The sequence below is a fragment of the Sorghum bicolor genome, chromosome 9 (genome assembly GCF_000003195.3).
Source record: "Sorghum bicolor cultivar BTx623 chromosome 9, Sorghum_bicolor_NCBIv3, whole genome shotgun sequence".
NCBI classification, from domain to species: Eukaryota; Viridiplantae; Streptophyta; class Magnoliopsida; order Poales; family Poaceae; genus Sorghum; species Sorghum bicolor.
Window position 1 is genome coordinate 50,491,849 of NC_012878.2, and position 16,988 is coordinate 50,508,836.

At 42.9% G+C, this 16,988-nt stretch overlaps 1 protein-coding gene and 1 long non-coding RNA gene across 2 annotated transcripts; one reads left to right on the forward strand and one right to left on the reverse strand.

The window, feature by feature from the left end:
* LOC110430080 lies at positions 7,693–8,199 on the forward strand. Its single transcript, XR_002447283.1, has 3 exons — positions 7,693–7,780; positions 7,875–8,004; positions 8,103–8,199. It is a non-coding gene; the product is annotated as an uncharacterized LOC110430080 (long non-coding RNA).
* Positions 15,391–16,988, reverse strand: LOC8058499 (carboxymethylenebutenolidase homolog). Its single transcript, XM_002441103.2, has 3 exons — positions 16,778–16,988; positions 16,234–16,535; positions 15,391–16,136 (listed from the first exon to the last, which is right to left on the reverse strand). The coding sequence occupies exons 1-3, from the start codon at positions 16,913–16,915 to the stop codon at positions 15,608–15,610; spliced, it is 969 nt and encodes a 322-aa protein (XP_002441148.1). The 5' UTR covers positions 16,916–16,988; the 3' UTR covers positions 15,391–15,607.

Genomic DNA, 16,988 nt, shown 5'->3' on the forward strand with positions numbered 1-16,988 from the left:
ACATCCACAGAGCTGATAGCGCTGGCCAAGCACCATGAAACTGCCATCTCTTTTCTTTCTCAAATAGTCGGTCACACATCTCACTGTCACAGTGTCATCAACCACCAATCATCCCAGCTATCCACGCAACCGAGTGATCGGGACGAAAATTCGCTGCGTCGTTCTAGAAGTCATGCAATGCATTCTTGCGCTGTCATCAGCGTCTCTGCATGCTAAACAAACTGGATTGCAAGAATTCCTTGGACAAAATCATACGTCTCCTGCCGGCCCGGATATCCTTATTAATAACGATGAACAAGCATCAGTTTCAGGATGGACAGGGAGGCTTTGCTTGCCTTCAGTGGAGGGCAAAAGTTTTAAGGCGGCGAAAACGAAACGCATTTTCCTTGGCATTCGATGGAAAATGCGCTCTTTTCAGTGTTTCTCCGTTGCTCTGTACGTATCTCCATGAGTTGAGAACAGAGCGAAGGTGCGGTTTCATTTTCCTTCTTTTTGGATTGTGAACATGGACTCAAGTGGAGTATGCGTCCGTGCCCATTGCGTCTCTGCAACCTTGCGTCCTCCTTGCACCGAAGTTTGCTCGGTGTCTCTTTTTGAGTTTGTTGTGCATAATTTGAGCCTGCAAAATATACTCCTAGTATGCAAGCGTGCCACGATGGCACTAAGGGTGCTTAGTGGTCGGGTGAAAAGTTTTTGCGTGTCTAATATTTCATAGATGTCAGAAGAACTGTTCGGATACTAATAAAAAACTAATTATATAACTTGTCTTGAAATCACGAGAAGAATTTATTATGCCTAATTAATCCATCGTTAGCACATTTGTGTTATTATAGCAATTATGGTTAATCATAGATTTATTATACTTGAAAGATTTGTCTCGCGGTTTTTATATAAACTGTGTAATTCATTTTTTATCTATATTTAATGTTATATGTATGTATCTAAATATTCAATGGGACGAGTTAAAAAGTTTTTTTTAAAAAAAACTAAACATGAGGTAAAGTTGGTTCTGATTGGTGGGCTGGTGGCCGTTGAAAACAGTTATCTGGTGGTAGGTACTACTGTACTCCTGCTGCGCAGAACAATAAAACGGTACGACCTTGTTTACTTGGTGAAGATTTTTTAAGTTAAAATATTATAGTATTTTCGTTTATATTTGATAATTATTATCTAATTATAGATTAACTAGTCTTTAAAAATTCGTCTCATAAATTATAGATAAACTATATAATTAGTTATTTTTTATCTATATTTAATGCTCTAATTAAGTATCTAAATAACTAATTATCAAATATAAACGAAAATATTATAATATCAAAAACTTTTTATCAAAGGAACTAAGCGAGTCCCTAACCACAGGCACAAGAAATCGAACGCCTAGGGTGCTTTACCTGGCAATGGCCTATCTTTATCTGGGACACTTCAGTATGTCCCAATTTTTTACAATTTGGTCTTTTTTTTAAAAAAATTCACAATTGGACCCGTGGAAAACTTAAATGCAGAAATGGACCCAGAGTGTCGACGCCATGCATCATGGCGTCGAGGTATCACGCCTCGACGCCATGGATCACGGCGCAGAGGTCCTGGATGCGGCCAACGTAGCTTCTAACGTGGCAGTGGCAAAAAAAAAAGATCGGCGCCACAGATCATGGCGCCGAGCTCGGCGCCACAGATCCTGGTGCCGAGGTATTGAGACAAAATACCGCCCGCGGCCGCCTCGTCCTCTTCGGTTCCGAGGCTGCCCGCCCGCCACGCCCCCCCCCCCCCCCCCGCCGCTGCGCGCCTACCGCCGCCGCCCCCGGCCGGCCCGCCCCGCCGAGCCGCTGCGCACGCCCGCCGCGGCCACCGCCGCTTCCCCCGGCCGCTGCCCACGCCGGCCGCGCCCGCTGCCCCCGGCGCTGCCCCCGGCCACCGCGGCCCCTGCCCCCGGCCGCGCCCCCGCCGGTGCCCAGGCCGCGCCCCGCGGCTGCCCTCGGCTGGCCCGGCCAGCCCCGCGGCTGTCACCGGACGGCTCCGCGACTACTCCGGCCCCGGCGCTGCTTTGGTCAGGTAAATTTTTTTTTTCTAGTTGTATAATTGTTTAGATAATGTAGTTAGTTTTCTAAGTTGTATAATTTTTGAAATAATTCATGTAGCAATTTTCTATATTGGTATTATTTATATGAATATTGTTATGTAATTTAGAGTTGTTTATTTAATTTAGAGTAGTTTATGTAATATTTCTAGAATTTAATTATGTAATTTAGTTAGATAAATCTAGTTTGTAATTTTAGTTATATAGTTAGTTACATACGTATTTACTTAGATAGATATTTAGGTGTTTTATTTGTATTAGTTATATGCCTAGTAACATGGTTGTTTTGTATATCAATTAGATGGACAATTTAGTAACCTTATATCATGGAGGAAGTGTGGAGAAAGATCAGTTTGGCAATGTTGATTTTGTTGGAATGCAAACGGTCCCTTTGATGTTTGATGAGCGGCCCTTGTTTTCTGAATTGATGGGTAGTGCTCGTGATGAGCTTAAATGTAATTCGAATGAAGAAGAAATCTTAGTTGAGGGGGTCATTCACCATGGCGGGTCAGGGACAATTTTTAGGCGGTTGGTCCCAATTGTATCCGAGGTTCAATGGGACAAATATGTCAAAACTGTCATGAAGAGTGAGTTTAAATGTTTGGATTTGGTTGTGCGCAACTTGTCCAAGGAGCCAGGCCCTCTAGTGGATTCTCCTCTTAATTGGCAACCACCCATTGGTGGGTTCTCGCCGAAACCGGACAATCCGACACCATCAGCTTCTCTAATACCCATTCAGGACGTGGGTGTGGAAGATGTGGTTGTCGTTCCTGATGCTCAATCCGGTCCCAATGAGGCTGGAAGATTTGTCGGTGGTGTTGGTGTTGTCTCCCTAGAGACCCCTATGACCCAGACTATTCAATGTAAGTGGCGTAGTTGCATTATTCATTTTGTTAGCCTTCCTTCGTTCTATTTAGTTGTCTCAATTGTATCCATATTTGTGGTTTCGTTGTAGGTGACAATCCAAGTAATGATTCTTGTCATCCTGTGCCTCCATCATTTAATGTTGACGCAGCTTTTATAGCATCTAATAGTTTGGATGTCCATATTGAGGATGATGAGGAGCCCTATGGCACAGCTAGAGCTGTTGATTCCGATGATGACCGCCCAGTTGCACCTTTAAGTAAACAAGAAATGGAGCTTATCAGACGTTTTTGTCCTGATCGTGATCCACTAGTTCACGAGTTTAGTGACCTCAGTCATTCTCAAAATGCTTATGCAGAGGGAAGAGATGATGAGCTGCTGGAGGCTCCTGAGCCTAGTGACAGTGTGCAAATTCAGAAGGGCATGATCTTTAATGACTTGCCCAGCTTAAGAAGGTGGTTACAATAATATTCTGTAATACGTAAAAGACCCTTCAAGGTGATGCACTCCCATGTTGAGCGCCGCTACACGGTTGTGTGTGAGATGTCAGATTGCAACTGGAGGGTCTGTGCTCGTAAACAGAAGGCCACCGGGAAGTTTAAGATCACAAAAATTGTAGGTCCACACACTTGTGCCTAGACTGACCTTCAACAGAAGCATCGATAGTTGACCTCTACACTTATTGCTAGTACGTTATGCACAACTTTAAAGGGTCAGCCCAACTTGAAGGTCAGAACAATTATGGACATGGCTCAGAAGATATTTAAATATGACATAAAGTATGGCAAAGCATGGAGGGCAAAGCAAAGGGCCTGGAAGATGATATATGGGGACTGGGAGGAGGGGTACGAGCAGCTGCCAGCAATGTTCAATGCAATGAAAGCAGCTAATCCAGGCATGCATTACGAGTACATTCTGAAGCCTAATGAATGGAGGAATGGGAGGCAGATATTCTTTCGTGCATTCTCGTGTTTCCCACAGTGTGTCCAGGCCTTTAGGCACTGTCGTCCAGTGTTATCAATTGATGGTACTTTTCTGCTTGGCAAGTACATGGGCACTCTTTTGGTAGCCATTTCCTGTGACGCTGACAACGCATTGGTTCCTTTGGCTTTTGCTTTGGTGGAGAGAGAGAACAAAGAAAGCTGGGGTTGGTTCATGCGTCTTGTTCGGATACATGTCATTGGCCCACATAGGGAGGTTGGTGTCATATCTGATAGGCACCAGGGCATACTCAGTGCCGTACAGGAGCAGATTACTGGTTATGCACCTTTGCACCATCGTTGGTGTACTAGACACCTTGCAGAGAATTTACTTCGGAAAGATGGTACGAAGGACAACTTTCCTCTATTCGAGGAGGTTGCTCGAATGCTTGAGGTGACGTTTTTTGAGGAGAAGTTGGAGCAGTTAAAAACTGCAACAAATGCAGAAGGTAGGCAGTGGCTGCTAGGTTTGATGGGGGAACCTGAGAAATGGACAAGAGCCCATGATAATGGTGGATGGAGGTACGAGTTTCAGACTAGCAACATGGCAGAGTCATTTAATAGTGTGCTCAAGGGTATACGTGCCATGCCAGTCAATGCCATTGTATCTTTTACCTTTTATAGGCTAGTGGCCTGGTTCAACGATAGACATGCTCAAGCATTGCAATTACAGAGTAATAATATGAAATGGGCACCTAGACCTAAGAAGCACCTTGACAAGGCAAAGGAAAGGGCTAGGACACATGACATAGAGTGTTTTGACCATGCCACTGACAAGTACCAGGTCACTGAAAGGGGTGGTACAACGTCAGATGGTGAGATCCGACCATCAAGGAGTTATATTGTTGTCCTTACTGATTTTTCATGTGGATGTGGGAGACCAAGACAGTACCACTCTCCTTGTTCTCACTATATTGCAGCAGCTAGGCATCGCAACTTTGACTACGAGACCAAGATACCATGGGAGTTGAGTGTTGATAGCCTTCTGCTAACTTGGTCTCCCCGTTTTGAGCCTTTCCTAGATGAGGGGCAGTGGCCAGAATACATTGGCCCAAGGTACATTGCAGATCCAGGTGCTCGCTGGAACATACATGGAACCAGAAAGCGTACGAGGCATAAGATGGTCATGGACCAGATTTCAGGTAGAACGAGGCGAGGGAGAGCAACCCCGTTTGTTACTGACCCCGAGCAAAATCAATGTGGCAAATGTGGTAGACTTGGACACAACTCGCGTACTTGCCATTGGCCGCTAAGTTAGGTGCACTTAATATTCTATGTACTTTAGTTGTTAAATACTTTCATATGCAACTTACTTTTTGGCAGACATACATGTTCTAGTGCTCCTTTGTTTAATATAATGACATTGTAATGTATTATTTTTTTCTGCTTAATTACTAACTAATGGATAAAATTTGTTTATAGGATGGAGCAGTTCCACCTCCTAGATCCATACTACGAGCAGAAGCACCGAGGATGACTCACTGCCGAGGGGGCGGTACTTACTTTGATCTTTGCTTTTCAGTTATTATTAATTTGTGTACTTATGCATTAAATAACTTGATTGTATGGTTGCAGGAACTACCCCCGCTTCGACCTCGAACGCATGACAAGTTCGAGGAGATGCGGTATGACGACAGGTACACACCTCTGCTGCAGAGGGCTGGCCTGGATGTCATATCGTATCAGGTTCGTCGTGGGTTGCCTCCAATTAACCCCGCGGCGATCACAGCTTTGGTTGACAGGTGCACCATTTATCCATAGTAATCGTATGTTTTTTTTCAACAAACTTTATCTATCTTTCTGAAAACCCTAACAACAATGTTCTTTAAATTGTAGGTGGAGGCCAGAAACTCATAGTTTCCACCTACCTTGTGGAGAGATGACTGTTACACTCCAGGACACTCAGAAGATCCTGGGTTTGAGTGTTAGAGGTCGTCCAGTTATCGGACACTGCAGGCCCGATGGTTGGAGGGTCAGAGTTGAGGCCTTCCTTGGAAGACCACTTCCTCCGGAGGCACCGACGCAGCGCACCACTGGGGTACCAATTGCTTGGCTTAGGCAGAGCTTTGGTAATTGTCCGGCACATGCGGACCAGGAGACAGTTGCCTACTACTGTAGAGCTTGGATCTTGCACCTTTTTGGGTGTGTTCTTTTCTCTGACGCGACAGGGGACACTGCATCGTGGATGTACCTCCCGTGCCTCACTGACTGGGACACCACAGGTACTTTTCCCTTACACAGTTATTATTAATTTGCTTACTTATGTTTACTTATGCATTAATTAAATTGATTGCAACGGTTACAGGTACTTACAGCTGGGCTTCGGGAGTGCTGGCTTTCCTATACCGTAGCCTTTGTGAGGCGTGTCGTTGGACCGCAAGTAGTTCTTCCGTTGGTGGTTGTGTTTACCTACTGCAGCTTTGGATGTGGGCTCGTCTCCCAGTTGGACGGCCCATAGTTGACGCTCCTCGGGAATGGTTTGCAGTGGGCAACCCTCGTCACCGTCCGACGTTTGCCCATCTTTGGGACCAGGCGAAAGTCCCCTTCAGCAGGACTTCACGTGCGTACGTACAGTATGCCAATGAGCTCGACACGCTTAGGTCATCCATGGTGAGTAAAATGCAGTAGTTCTTGTTTAATGTATGCTCGATAGTTTCTCTAACGTGCAATATACATGTCTTATGTTTGCAGGTGAATTGGGAGCCGTACACGGCGAATGATGCGCTGCATCTTGGAGTAAGCAGCATGTGTAGCGAGGATGAAGACTTGTACTTGATGATCTGCCCTCTGATTTGCTTCTATGTTGTTGAGTGGCACCTTCCAAATCGAGTAGCCCGCCAATTTGGCTTGTGCCAGCAATGGCCTGTCCCTCCATTTGATACTTCCGTGGAGCTGCACAAGTAAGTCATTTTGGTAATTTTTCCATGCAATTGATAGATATGTAGACTGCAATTTATTCAAAGTTCAATATTTATTCAATGTTCAATACCATAAATGTTGCTGAAATTTATATGATTGCTGAAATTTATTTGCTACTTGGTCCAATATAAATCCTTGCTGAAATTTATTACCCCCTATATGCATGTTGGTACTTTTTACATGCTTGCTGAAATTTATATAAATGTTGCTGAAATTTACATGCTTAGTGCCTATCCATGCTTGCTGAAATTTATAAATGTGCTAGTGCAGATCCATGCTTGCTGAAATTTATATCCTTAGTCATTTCCATCGTATTTGATGTGTGCTACTACAACCTACTTGCTGAAATTTATTTCATACCACCTATATCCATGTTGCTAGTTCAATATCTTTAACCCCGTACTGAGTTTTAGAATCAATGTTGTTAAATCTGTGTTATTATTTTCATCTTTAATATTTAATTTTAGGATTGATCGTCAGAAGCAGAAGAAGACAGTTGAGTTTCAAACGTTGCATCGTCAGTACATAGAGGTGTGGGACCAGTTTTATGACAACCTCTACGAAAATGAGCAACCACATACCAACTACAATTTTCGTGCATACCTTACTTGGTACCTAGGTGTTACACGACCAAGGTTGAAAATTCAGTGGACCCAAGCAGATTATGCGTACCTTGAATCATGTGAGGATGAGGACACTTTCTATGACCTAGCAGCACGATAAGGGACACTTATCGAGGCAGCACCTGTCTTGGACCGAGTGGTACATGTCCTTTCCACTATACAATTGTACGATTGTTGTCTTTTCCACTTTATAAATTGCACCTATATAAACTATTACATGTCTTATCTTATAGGGCAACGCAATCAAGCAATCTGTACTTGACATCGAACGGTTTCCAAGAACAGGTGTGGACGAGCACACACTAAACAACTTTCTTGGAGTAAGTATTTGACATCGAGTTTATCTAAGAACAAGTATTACGACCCTCATTTATCATATATCTAACAATATAAATTTTAATCTTTGCATAATAGAGACTAGCACGTAGGCTTAGGCGTGCTGCAGCTCGGTGCGGTTGCGGTACTAGTGCTGCGATGAATGTGCATGTGCCACAGGAACGACAATGCAACACACCTGTTGTGCATGGTACATCTTCTTTGGGAGGTATAATTTCATTAAATTTGTTGTTTATTTGAACTGAGCAATTTTCATGGTATGAGATAATGAATTATGTGCACACATAATTTGAACAATGTTTATAGGATCTGGAGGACAGAGCTCGTCTCGGCCAACTATGGACACTTTTCAAAGCGATGATGATGAGGACGAAGAGGGGGTGGCCGAGGAGCGTGACTATGATGAGCTTGGGTTATCTCAGCTTCCTGATGCTCCTTCTACTCAGCCTACGCAGGTTGCAAGAAGGCGACGTCGTTCGCCTTGTAGGTACACTCCAGGCACCGATGCTCTTGGCCACAAGGGTAAGGGTAAGACTAGGAGGTAGTGAGGATGACTTATGTGCTAACACCATGGTAGCAGCTTAGAATTGATGGCATAACTTCTGTTATTTTGCATGTATCGACACCGTGAACTTTGTGGAGTATTTGTACTATATGAGACTGTATGGTCTCTGTGGACTATCTGAACTATCATTCCTGATGGCGTATGGTCTCTGTGCCGTGATCAGTGGCGCCGAGCTCGGCGCCGTGATCTGTGGCGCCGAGCTTCCAGCCACGTCAGATCCACGTCAGAAGCGCACCCAGGACCTCGGCGCCATGATCCATGGCGTCGAGACGTGATACCTCGACGCCATGATGCATGGCGTCGACCCTCTGGATCCATTTCTGCATTTAAGTTTTTCAAAGGTCTAATTGTAAAACTTTTTTTAAAAAAAAACCAAATTGTAAAAAATTGGATCGGTACGTTGGCCCTCTTTGGGCTACTCTCCCTCTGACACAGTCGTTGCACGCATGTCGCGCAGGCCTGTGAATGCTTGATCGATCGGCGCTCAGAACCTGAGAGGGAGAAAACCGGAAAAAATATTCCCGGCAGATTTTAGTTCATGGCACAATGACTAGAATCGTTTATACTCCTATAAGGCCTTATTTAGTTCACTAAAATATTTGGATTTTATTATAATAGTATTTTTATTTTATTTAGCAATTAGTATCTAATTATATACTAATTAAATTTAAAAGATTTATCTCGTAGATTATATATAAATTGTATAATTAGTTTTTTTATCTGTATTTAATGCTCCATATAAGTATCTAAATATTTGATGTGATGAGATATATTTTTTTAGAACTAAATAGGGTCTAAATATAGGTGTAATAACCTGCTGAAACATCTCGACAATGAATAAAATGATGCTGAAACAAAATGGACTTTTACAGAACTCCATTTGTTTTTCTGTCTCTGACAGTGACAGGGACTCTTTTTATATATAGGGTAGATAATAAGGTCTTGTTTAGATGCGAAATTTTTTTGGATTTTGCTACCGTAGCACTTTCGTTTGTTTGTGGCAAATATTGTCTAATTATGGACTAACTAGGATCAAAAGATTCATCTCGTGATTACAGGCAAATTGTGTAATTAGTTTTGTTTTCGTCTATATTTAGTGCTTTATGCATGTGCCATAAGATTCGATGTGACGAGGAATCTTGAAAACTTTGGCCTTGTTTAGTTCACCCTGAAAACCAAAAAGTTTTGAAGATCTCCCGTCACATCGAATCTTGTGGCACAAGCATGAAATATTAAATATAGACGAAAACAAAAACTAATTACACAGTTTAGTTGTAAATCACGAGACGAATTTTTTGATCCTAGTTAGTCCATGATTGAATAATATTTGTCACAAATAAATGAAAGTGCTACAGTACCGAAAACTTTTCACCTTTCGAAACTAAGGCCTTTATGGATTTTGGTGGAAACTAAACAAAGTCTAAGAGTATTTTTTAGAAATTGTAGCCGATTGGTGCATGGTCAGCACGTAAGATTCTTGGGTTTAACTACCGGAGCACACTACGTGTGTCATCGATCGGTATCCAATGAAAGGGAGATGTTGTGTCGATGTAGCTCGCAGAGTAGTATAGGTTCCCAAAAAATTCCTAAAATTCTTCAAGATTTTTATTACATTAAATCTTTAGACGTATATTTAAAATATTAAATACAAATAAAAAAATAACTAATTATATAATTTACTTGTAATTTGTGAAACGAATTTTTTAAGTCTAGTTAATTTATAATTAGATAATAATTATTAAATATAAATAAAAATATTGTATCAGCAAAACCTAAAACTTTTGAGCAACTAACGACACTCACAATACAGACTCTATTATAGATTATCTCGAACAATGTGAACTTGGAGTCTCAATGCATAGTTTCATAACACAGTTGCCAAGACTATAAACTAGGTAACCGAGTCACATGAGTTTCATAGGGATGAAACTCCTCTCTCATGTGATGAAACTCCTTTATTTAATGACTCTGCTAAATCAACAATTTTGCTTATGTGACACCCTATTTAATGTGCATGACACTCTAATAAAACATAGGCCTTGTTTACTTTCACCCAAAAACCTAAAATTTTTCAAGATTTTCTGTCACATCGAATCTTTAGACGCATGCATGGAGTATTAAATATAGACGAAAATAAAAACTAATTGTACAGTTTTGTCGAAATTTAGGAGACAAATCTTTTGAGCCTAGTTAGTCCATAATCAGATAATAATTACTATAAACAAACGAAAGTGCTACAGTGTCGCGAAATTTTTTTACTTCGCGAACTAAACACGGCCATACATTGAGACTAGCCTAAGACTTGGAGTCTTATTTTTTATACCTTTTTATTAAATAAATATGCTGACATATCAGTAAAATACCATAAATAATATATAATTAATTGTTTTAAACTCTATGATAGAATCTTATAGTATGTGTAGCCTAAATAAGGCTTTTATTGTGGATCTGGTCTATGCATGCATCGATCCTCGTCGCTTCAGGAGACATCGAAACACAATGCTGCTGTCACTGAGAATCCAATGATAAGCTGTTCATTGTGCAAAGTACGTAGTACTAGCAGTAACTAGACGTTGGATCCGCAGCAGCAAGCGGCGAGCTAAACCTTGTGTGTTCTTGTCCAGGCGGTGTTTGAGACTGCTCTACTCTATGTTTTTTAACTCCGCTCTATGTTTTTTAGTTAAATGGTTTCAGCTCCATACATTCAGTTCGAAGAAAAAGGATGGAGTTGTGAGAGCACATAAAAAGATACTCTACAAACTCTAGTTTTTTGTAGAGCTGCTCCACAGTAAAGTTTGTGGAGCAGAGTTATGGAGCAGTCCCAAACCCCTCATAAGGTTTCAATTAAAAAAAAGAGAGAGAGCAAGATTCCATCAGCTCTTAGCCTTTTTCTTAACCACCGGCAAATACACATAATACACAGGTGTCAATGGACACTTGGAAGTCTCCGCTCATGAAGTAGCACAACCAGATTTTTCAATTTCTCCTAGTGATGTGGGATTCTCTTAGTGTTTTAGCATTCAAAATTTAATATAAACTTTCCCTAATAAATATCTCCTAGTGAGGATTTCCTAATGTTTTGACTAGTGGTAGTGTTTTATTACTAACTAAAAACACTAAGAGAACTCCATTTTGGTAGTGTAGGGATGCTCTTGGCTCCAAACGGATGATGTATCATTTCCAGTAATAATCAGGTGATAATTGATCCAGTTCAATATTCTCATAAGCGAAAGCCTCCGAACGAAATGGTAGAGCAACTCCCAGCTCCTAATTAAAAACCTAATAAAGCGAGGTTGAGCAATGACAGAAAGTACTGTTGTCTGATTTATTGTGAGAAAAAAATACTGCTGAATGGCTGACAGATTCGACTGATAAGGCCAAAATACTGCTGATGGGTGCAAGCCAACTCCAGCAAATTCCTTCCATGCCAAAGTTTTCTTTTTCTCAAGGTATTTGAACACGGTACTAACTACTCCTCCGATCGATCTTTTTTTATAACTTTACATCACTTTAATTTGTTCCAGGGCAAACATTTCCAACGTTGACCATTTTTAAAAAAAAAGTTATGTTAACTTATACAAATTCAAATAAATGCACACACCAGCAAAAGATATTTCCTGGAGAATTAACTTAGTGTTGTAGATACAAGTGTGCTTTTCTATAAATTAATCAAAGTTAGAAATTTTTGAGCTGGGGCAAAGGTAAAGTGCCTATGGAAGCACTGCTAAGGCCCTGTTTAGTTCCCCACCCAAAATTTTTTCGTTCATCCCATCGAATCTTTGGACACATGCATGGAACATTAAATGTACATAAAAAAATAAACTAATTACACAGTTTGATTGAAAAAATATGAGACGAATCTTTTAAGCCTAGTTATTACATGATTAGCCTTAAGTGCTACAGTAACTCACATGTGCTAATGATAGATTAATTATGCTTAATAGATTTGTCTTGTAGTTTCTGATGAGCTATGTAATTTATTTTTTTATTAGTTTTTAAAAACCCCTCCCAACGTCCTTCCGACACATCCGATGTGATACCCAAAAAATTTTCATCTCCAATCTAAACAGGGACTAATACAAGCACCATACCATGCACTTGCACTGCATTCACAAAGAATAAAACAAAACAAAATGAAACAAAATGTGTGGCATCCACTAAACTAACCAGCTAGATGAACTGAATGGGTCCCAGAACATGTGTGGCCAGCCAGCACATGCAAAACTCCTGTCCTGCCTAAAGATGGCAATTTTTACCCGAAACCCGATGGGTAATTATCTCATTAGGGTAAGGGTATGGCTATTTTTTTACCCATGGATAAGATAATGGGAAAAAAGCTTTACCCAGTGGGTAAAGCGGGTAAGGGTATGAGACTGCATTGCCCATACCCGTTAACCCATGGGTAAATTGAACCCGATAAATTGTACTAGAATCATGAAACTTGTGAATTTTATGACTTGTTATCTAGTAATGATGGATTTACCCACTAGATCATTTGATTGTGTGTTCATGTAGCTTGTATATTTGAAGAGTTTATTAATGATTTATGATATTTTGGCTAAATTTGGGAGCTTGGTATATTAAAACACGTATTTTTTTCATAACAAATATTCTTAAAATCATGGGTAAAGATAACCCATGGGTTACTCGTTACCCGTATGGGTAAGGGTATGGGAAAAAACTCTTACCCATGCACGGGTATAGGTAAATTAACGGGTAAAATATTTTCTCGTAGGTAAAGGTATGGATAACACATACCCAGCGGGTAATTACCCATTGCCATCCCCAGTCCTGCCAAGTGTTTGTGCCGGCCATCGACGCGGCACGCCGAGCCCACACCCTTATTCATACCTCCAGCAGCGCCGGATTCCATACTGGCCTGCCGTTGCCGCCCGCCACGCTCTGCTGGCCCGCGGGGATAGCGCGACGCCAGTCTGGGACCGGGACCGAACCAGTTGAGCTGCACTGCCCGGCAGTCCGGCACTGCACAACCTGGCCTCCTCCAGAGTCCAGTGTGGCTTCTTTTTTAGACCACAAGGTCTCGTTTAGATTCTAGCCTTGTTTAGATGTGAAATTTTTTTGGATTTCGCTACTGTAGCACTTTCGTTTGTTTGTGGCAAATATTGTTAAATCATAAACTAACTAAGGTTAAAAGATTCATCTCGCGATTTACAGATATATTGTATAATTAATTTTTGTTTTCGTCTATATTTAATGGTCCATGCATGTGCCGCGAAATTCGATGTGACGGAGAATCTTGAAAACTTTTTGGTTTTTGGGGTGAACTAAAAATGCCTCAATTTTTTTTCAATTTTGATACCATAGTGTTTTTGTTTATATTTAGTAATTTGTTTAACCATAGACTAATTAAATTTAAAAAAATTGTCTCGTAAATTACAAGTGAATTATATAATTAGTTATTTTTTATCTATATTTAATATTTTATGCATGTGTTGTAATATTCGATATAATGAGAAATCTTAAAATGTTTTTGGTTTTTAGGTGAACTAAACAAGTCCGGAAAATGAATGCGCCTTCTACTGCTGTGAAAACCGTGGCGTGGCGTGGCCGGCGCCTTCTTGTAGCAGCTGTCAAAACCGTGGGCTGCTCCGATCGCGTCCGTTTGGCTGTTGTGTTCCGCGCCACAACTAGAAACGGAAACTACTGTGTCGGAGCGTGTTTTTTCTCTTGTTCTGGTTACGTGTTGTAAGCTGTGTGAGTGTGACGGCGATGGCCACGGAAAATGTTTGACGCCGAAGCTAATGTAATGTCGTCTCTCATCGAGCCCGTCTTTAGGTAGATTATTAGATTAGGTTACGCACACGCAGACAAGCGCCCGTGTCAACCAGCGGACTTGTTGCCTTACTACGCCCATGGATTTGGGTACAAGAAACAGCAAGCAGGCCGCGGTCCACAAGACCACAATACCGTGGGCTCTGCCTACATCAACGCCTACACCCACATCCACATGCGTTTTTTTGCTTTTCCATCCTTGCACACAGGTGACAGGTGGTGTTCCTCCACCGCATGTGGCTGGCAATGTCGGCGGCGACCATGAACTAACCGTCTCCCATGCCGGCTACACATCACAAACGAATGCACGATGCAATCTGTTCGTTTCACTGAAACTGAAATTTGACTTATATTAATGCTAAAAACACTAGTAAAAAAAGTTTTACATTAGCGTTGGAGCATAATTTTTATAGGCGGTTTCAATTAAAGAACGCCTATGAAAAAAATCGGCTAAGATAAGAAAACTGTCAGTAAAAACAGTGCATTTGCACTAGCAGTTTCTTAAAAAAAAGACAGTAAAAATTGATTTTCACAGACGATTTTTCTAACAAATTCGCTTGTAGAAATCATGTATTTCTAAGGAACCGTCACTAAAAATCATATTGCAGTTTTTTAAGAAAACCACCTGTACAAATAATTTGAAATTGAATTTTCTGAGCTTTTCAAATGACCTAGTTTGAAAAAACCGTCAAAATGAAAGTTGCAAATCTCGAAAAATTGTGAAACTTTGTAGTTGATAATTTTTTCATTTGAAATCATCTTGTCGTTGAAAACTATGTTTGAATTTTTTAAATTTAAATTTCAAATTTTATAAATGACCTCGGATGGAGAAAGTACTAATATAAAAGTTGTAGATCTTGAAAAGTTATGAAACTTTGTGTTGACAACTTTTCCATTTGAATCCGTTTAGAGCCTCAAACAATCAATGTATGCTCGGTTTAGAATAATATATGGGGAACTAAACTCTAATATAGACACAATTGAGTGATGAGTAGAGTGATAAAGAAAACACTTTATCAGTTTTTGCTTAGAATCTAGGTTTTAGAAACTAGAGACAAAAACATGTTTTTAAGAACAACTGATGCAGACAAGGCCTTAGAGTAGAGGAAGACGACACACAAGCGTGAGGAACAAAGGAAAATGAGAGCCTCCAATTCTCGCGTCCACGCATGTCCCAAGCGCCAGCATCCATGGCGGCACGGGGGCATGGTTTTAGCAGCGTCAGTGTCACAAATCTTAAGATAATGGAACAAAGATCCAGCTTCTGCATTGTCTTAGAAGTACCATAAATAGCACTTTCGCATTCGGGAGTATTACTGAATTCACTCAAACTCTTTACTAGCAATCTAGTACTTAGTAACATCCTTGATTTGCACTCCACTGCCACATTAGTACGTACGTACGTACAAAACACCCAACCCCCGTGTACCGCGCTTGTCTACACACCGTCTGATCAGGCGAGCAGGTGGTCGTGCAGCCACCCCCGCATCACGTTGAAGGCGTTCTCGGCGTCCGCGTCCTCCTCCACCGACTGCGGCCGGTGCGCGAACCCATGGCCCCTGCCGGCGTACACCGCCGCCCGTGCGCCGCCTCTCGCGCGTCTCTCCAGCTCCCGCACCGTCTCCACGGCGCACAGCGGGTCGCCGTCGCCGCACACGAAGAGGACGGGCGCCGCGATGCGGTCGCCCAGGGACGCGTCCATCCGTGACCCGTAGAAGCAGACCCCGGCGCTGAAGCAGCTGTCCGCGTCGCGCGCCAGCGTCTCGACGAGGCGCCCGCCGCCGTAGCAGAACCCGACCACGCCCAGCTTCTTGGACACCCCCGCGGCTTTGAACTCGTCCACCAGCCACCGCGTGCACGCGTCGATGTCGCCGGACACCCGCCCCGGCGCATGTCCGGCCAGCCATTGCTGGAAGCTGTCGCCGTCGAATGGGAGGTTCAGCTTCCACGGGTTCCCTCGGAACAAGTCGGGAACCAGGACACTGCCGGCCGGCACAGAAACACCGAGAGATTAATTAAGACTTGGATGCAATGCAGGTCAGCAAGTGATCATTGGCGTGGACAAGGTTGTTTGAGTACTTGTAGCCATTGCAGGCGACGCGGTAGGCGAAGTCGCGCGTGGCGGAGTCCTCGAAGCCGAAGATGTCGGAGAGGAGGAGGATGCCGGTGCCGTTGTTGTTCTTGACGGCCTTGAAAAGGTAGGCGCTGACGCTGTCGTCGCCCTCGCCGATGACGAGGTCCGAGCCGCTCACCAGCTCGCACGCCTCGTCGTCGTCGACGGTGCTGCTGCCCACCACTTCCGCCTGCTGCTGGCTGCAGTGCGGCCGTCCGTACGGCTGCCGAATCCGGGGATGATGGCCGGCGCAGCTCGACGACTTCAGCTGTATGGGAACTGAAATCGTCACGTCAGAGCGCACACTGCACTAGTGACACTAGCTAGTTGATGGTACAACGAACGATTTGCCAAATCAAAAATTTTCCGATTGTCGCCGAAGGAAGGAGCATGAACTTGGGCGAGCTAGGTACGATGTCCGTCGTGCTATCGGATAATAACAGAAGCGGAGCACGAGCTGGAAAGATAAGAGTGGATAAGCTTGGAGTTTGTGCGCTGGAGCTGACTTACAGAAGAGGACACGAGTGTCGGCCCGTCGCACCGAAACGAGCAGGCACGGCCCTGGGGACGTCGGCTCCTTGGGGACGACGAGCCAAGGAGCGCGGCCGGGCTCGCCGCTGCGACGACAGCCGCGGCCGCGGGCGCCATCGAGGACTCCTGGAGCTGGGACGCGCGCGGGGGAGATATCTGTCACTACCAGACCACCACTTGCTCAGCGCCG

Excerpts from the sequence above, each read along its gene's own strand:
- LOC8058499 (XM_002441103.2), bottom strand. The coding sequence starts at position 16,915 with ATGGCGCCCGCGGCCGCGGCTGTCGTCGCAGCGGCGAGCCCGGCCGCG. Across the intron at positions 16,536-16,777 it reads CGACACTCGTGTCCTCTTCT|CTGAAGTCGTCGAGCTGCGC; the intron begins GTAAGTCAGCTC and ends GTTCCCATACAG. Across the intron at positions 16,137-16,233 it reads GTCGCCTGCAATGGCTACAA|TGTCCTGGTTCCCGACTTGT; the intron begins GTACTCAAACAA and ends GCCGGCCGGCAG.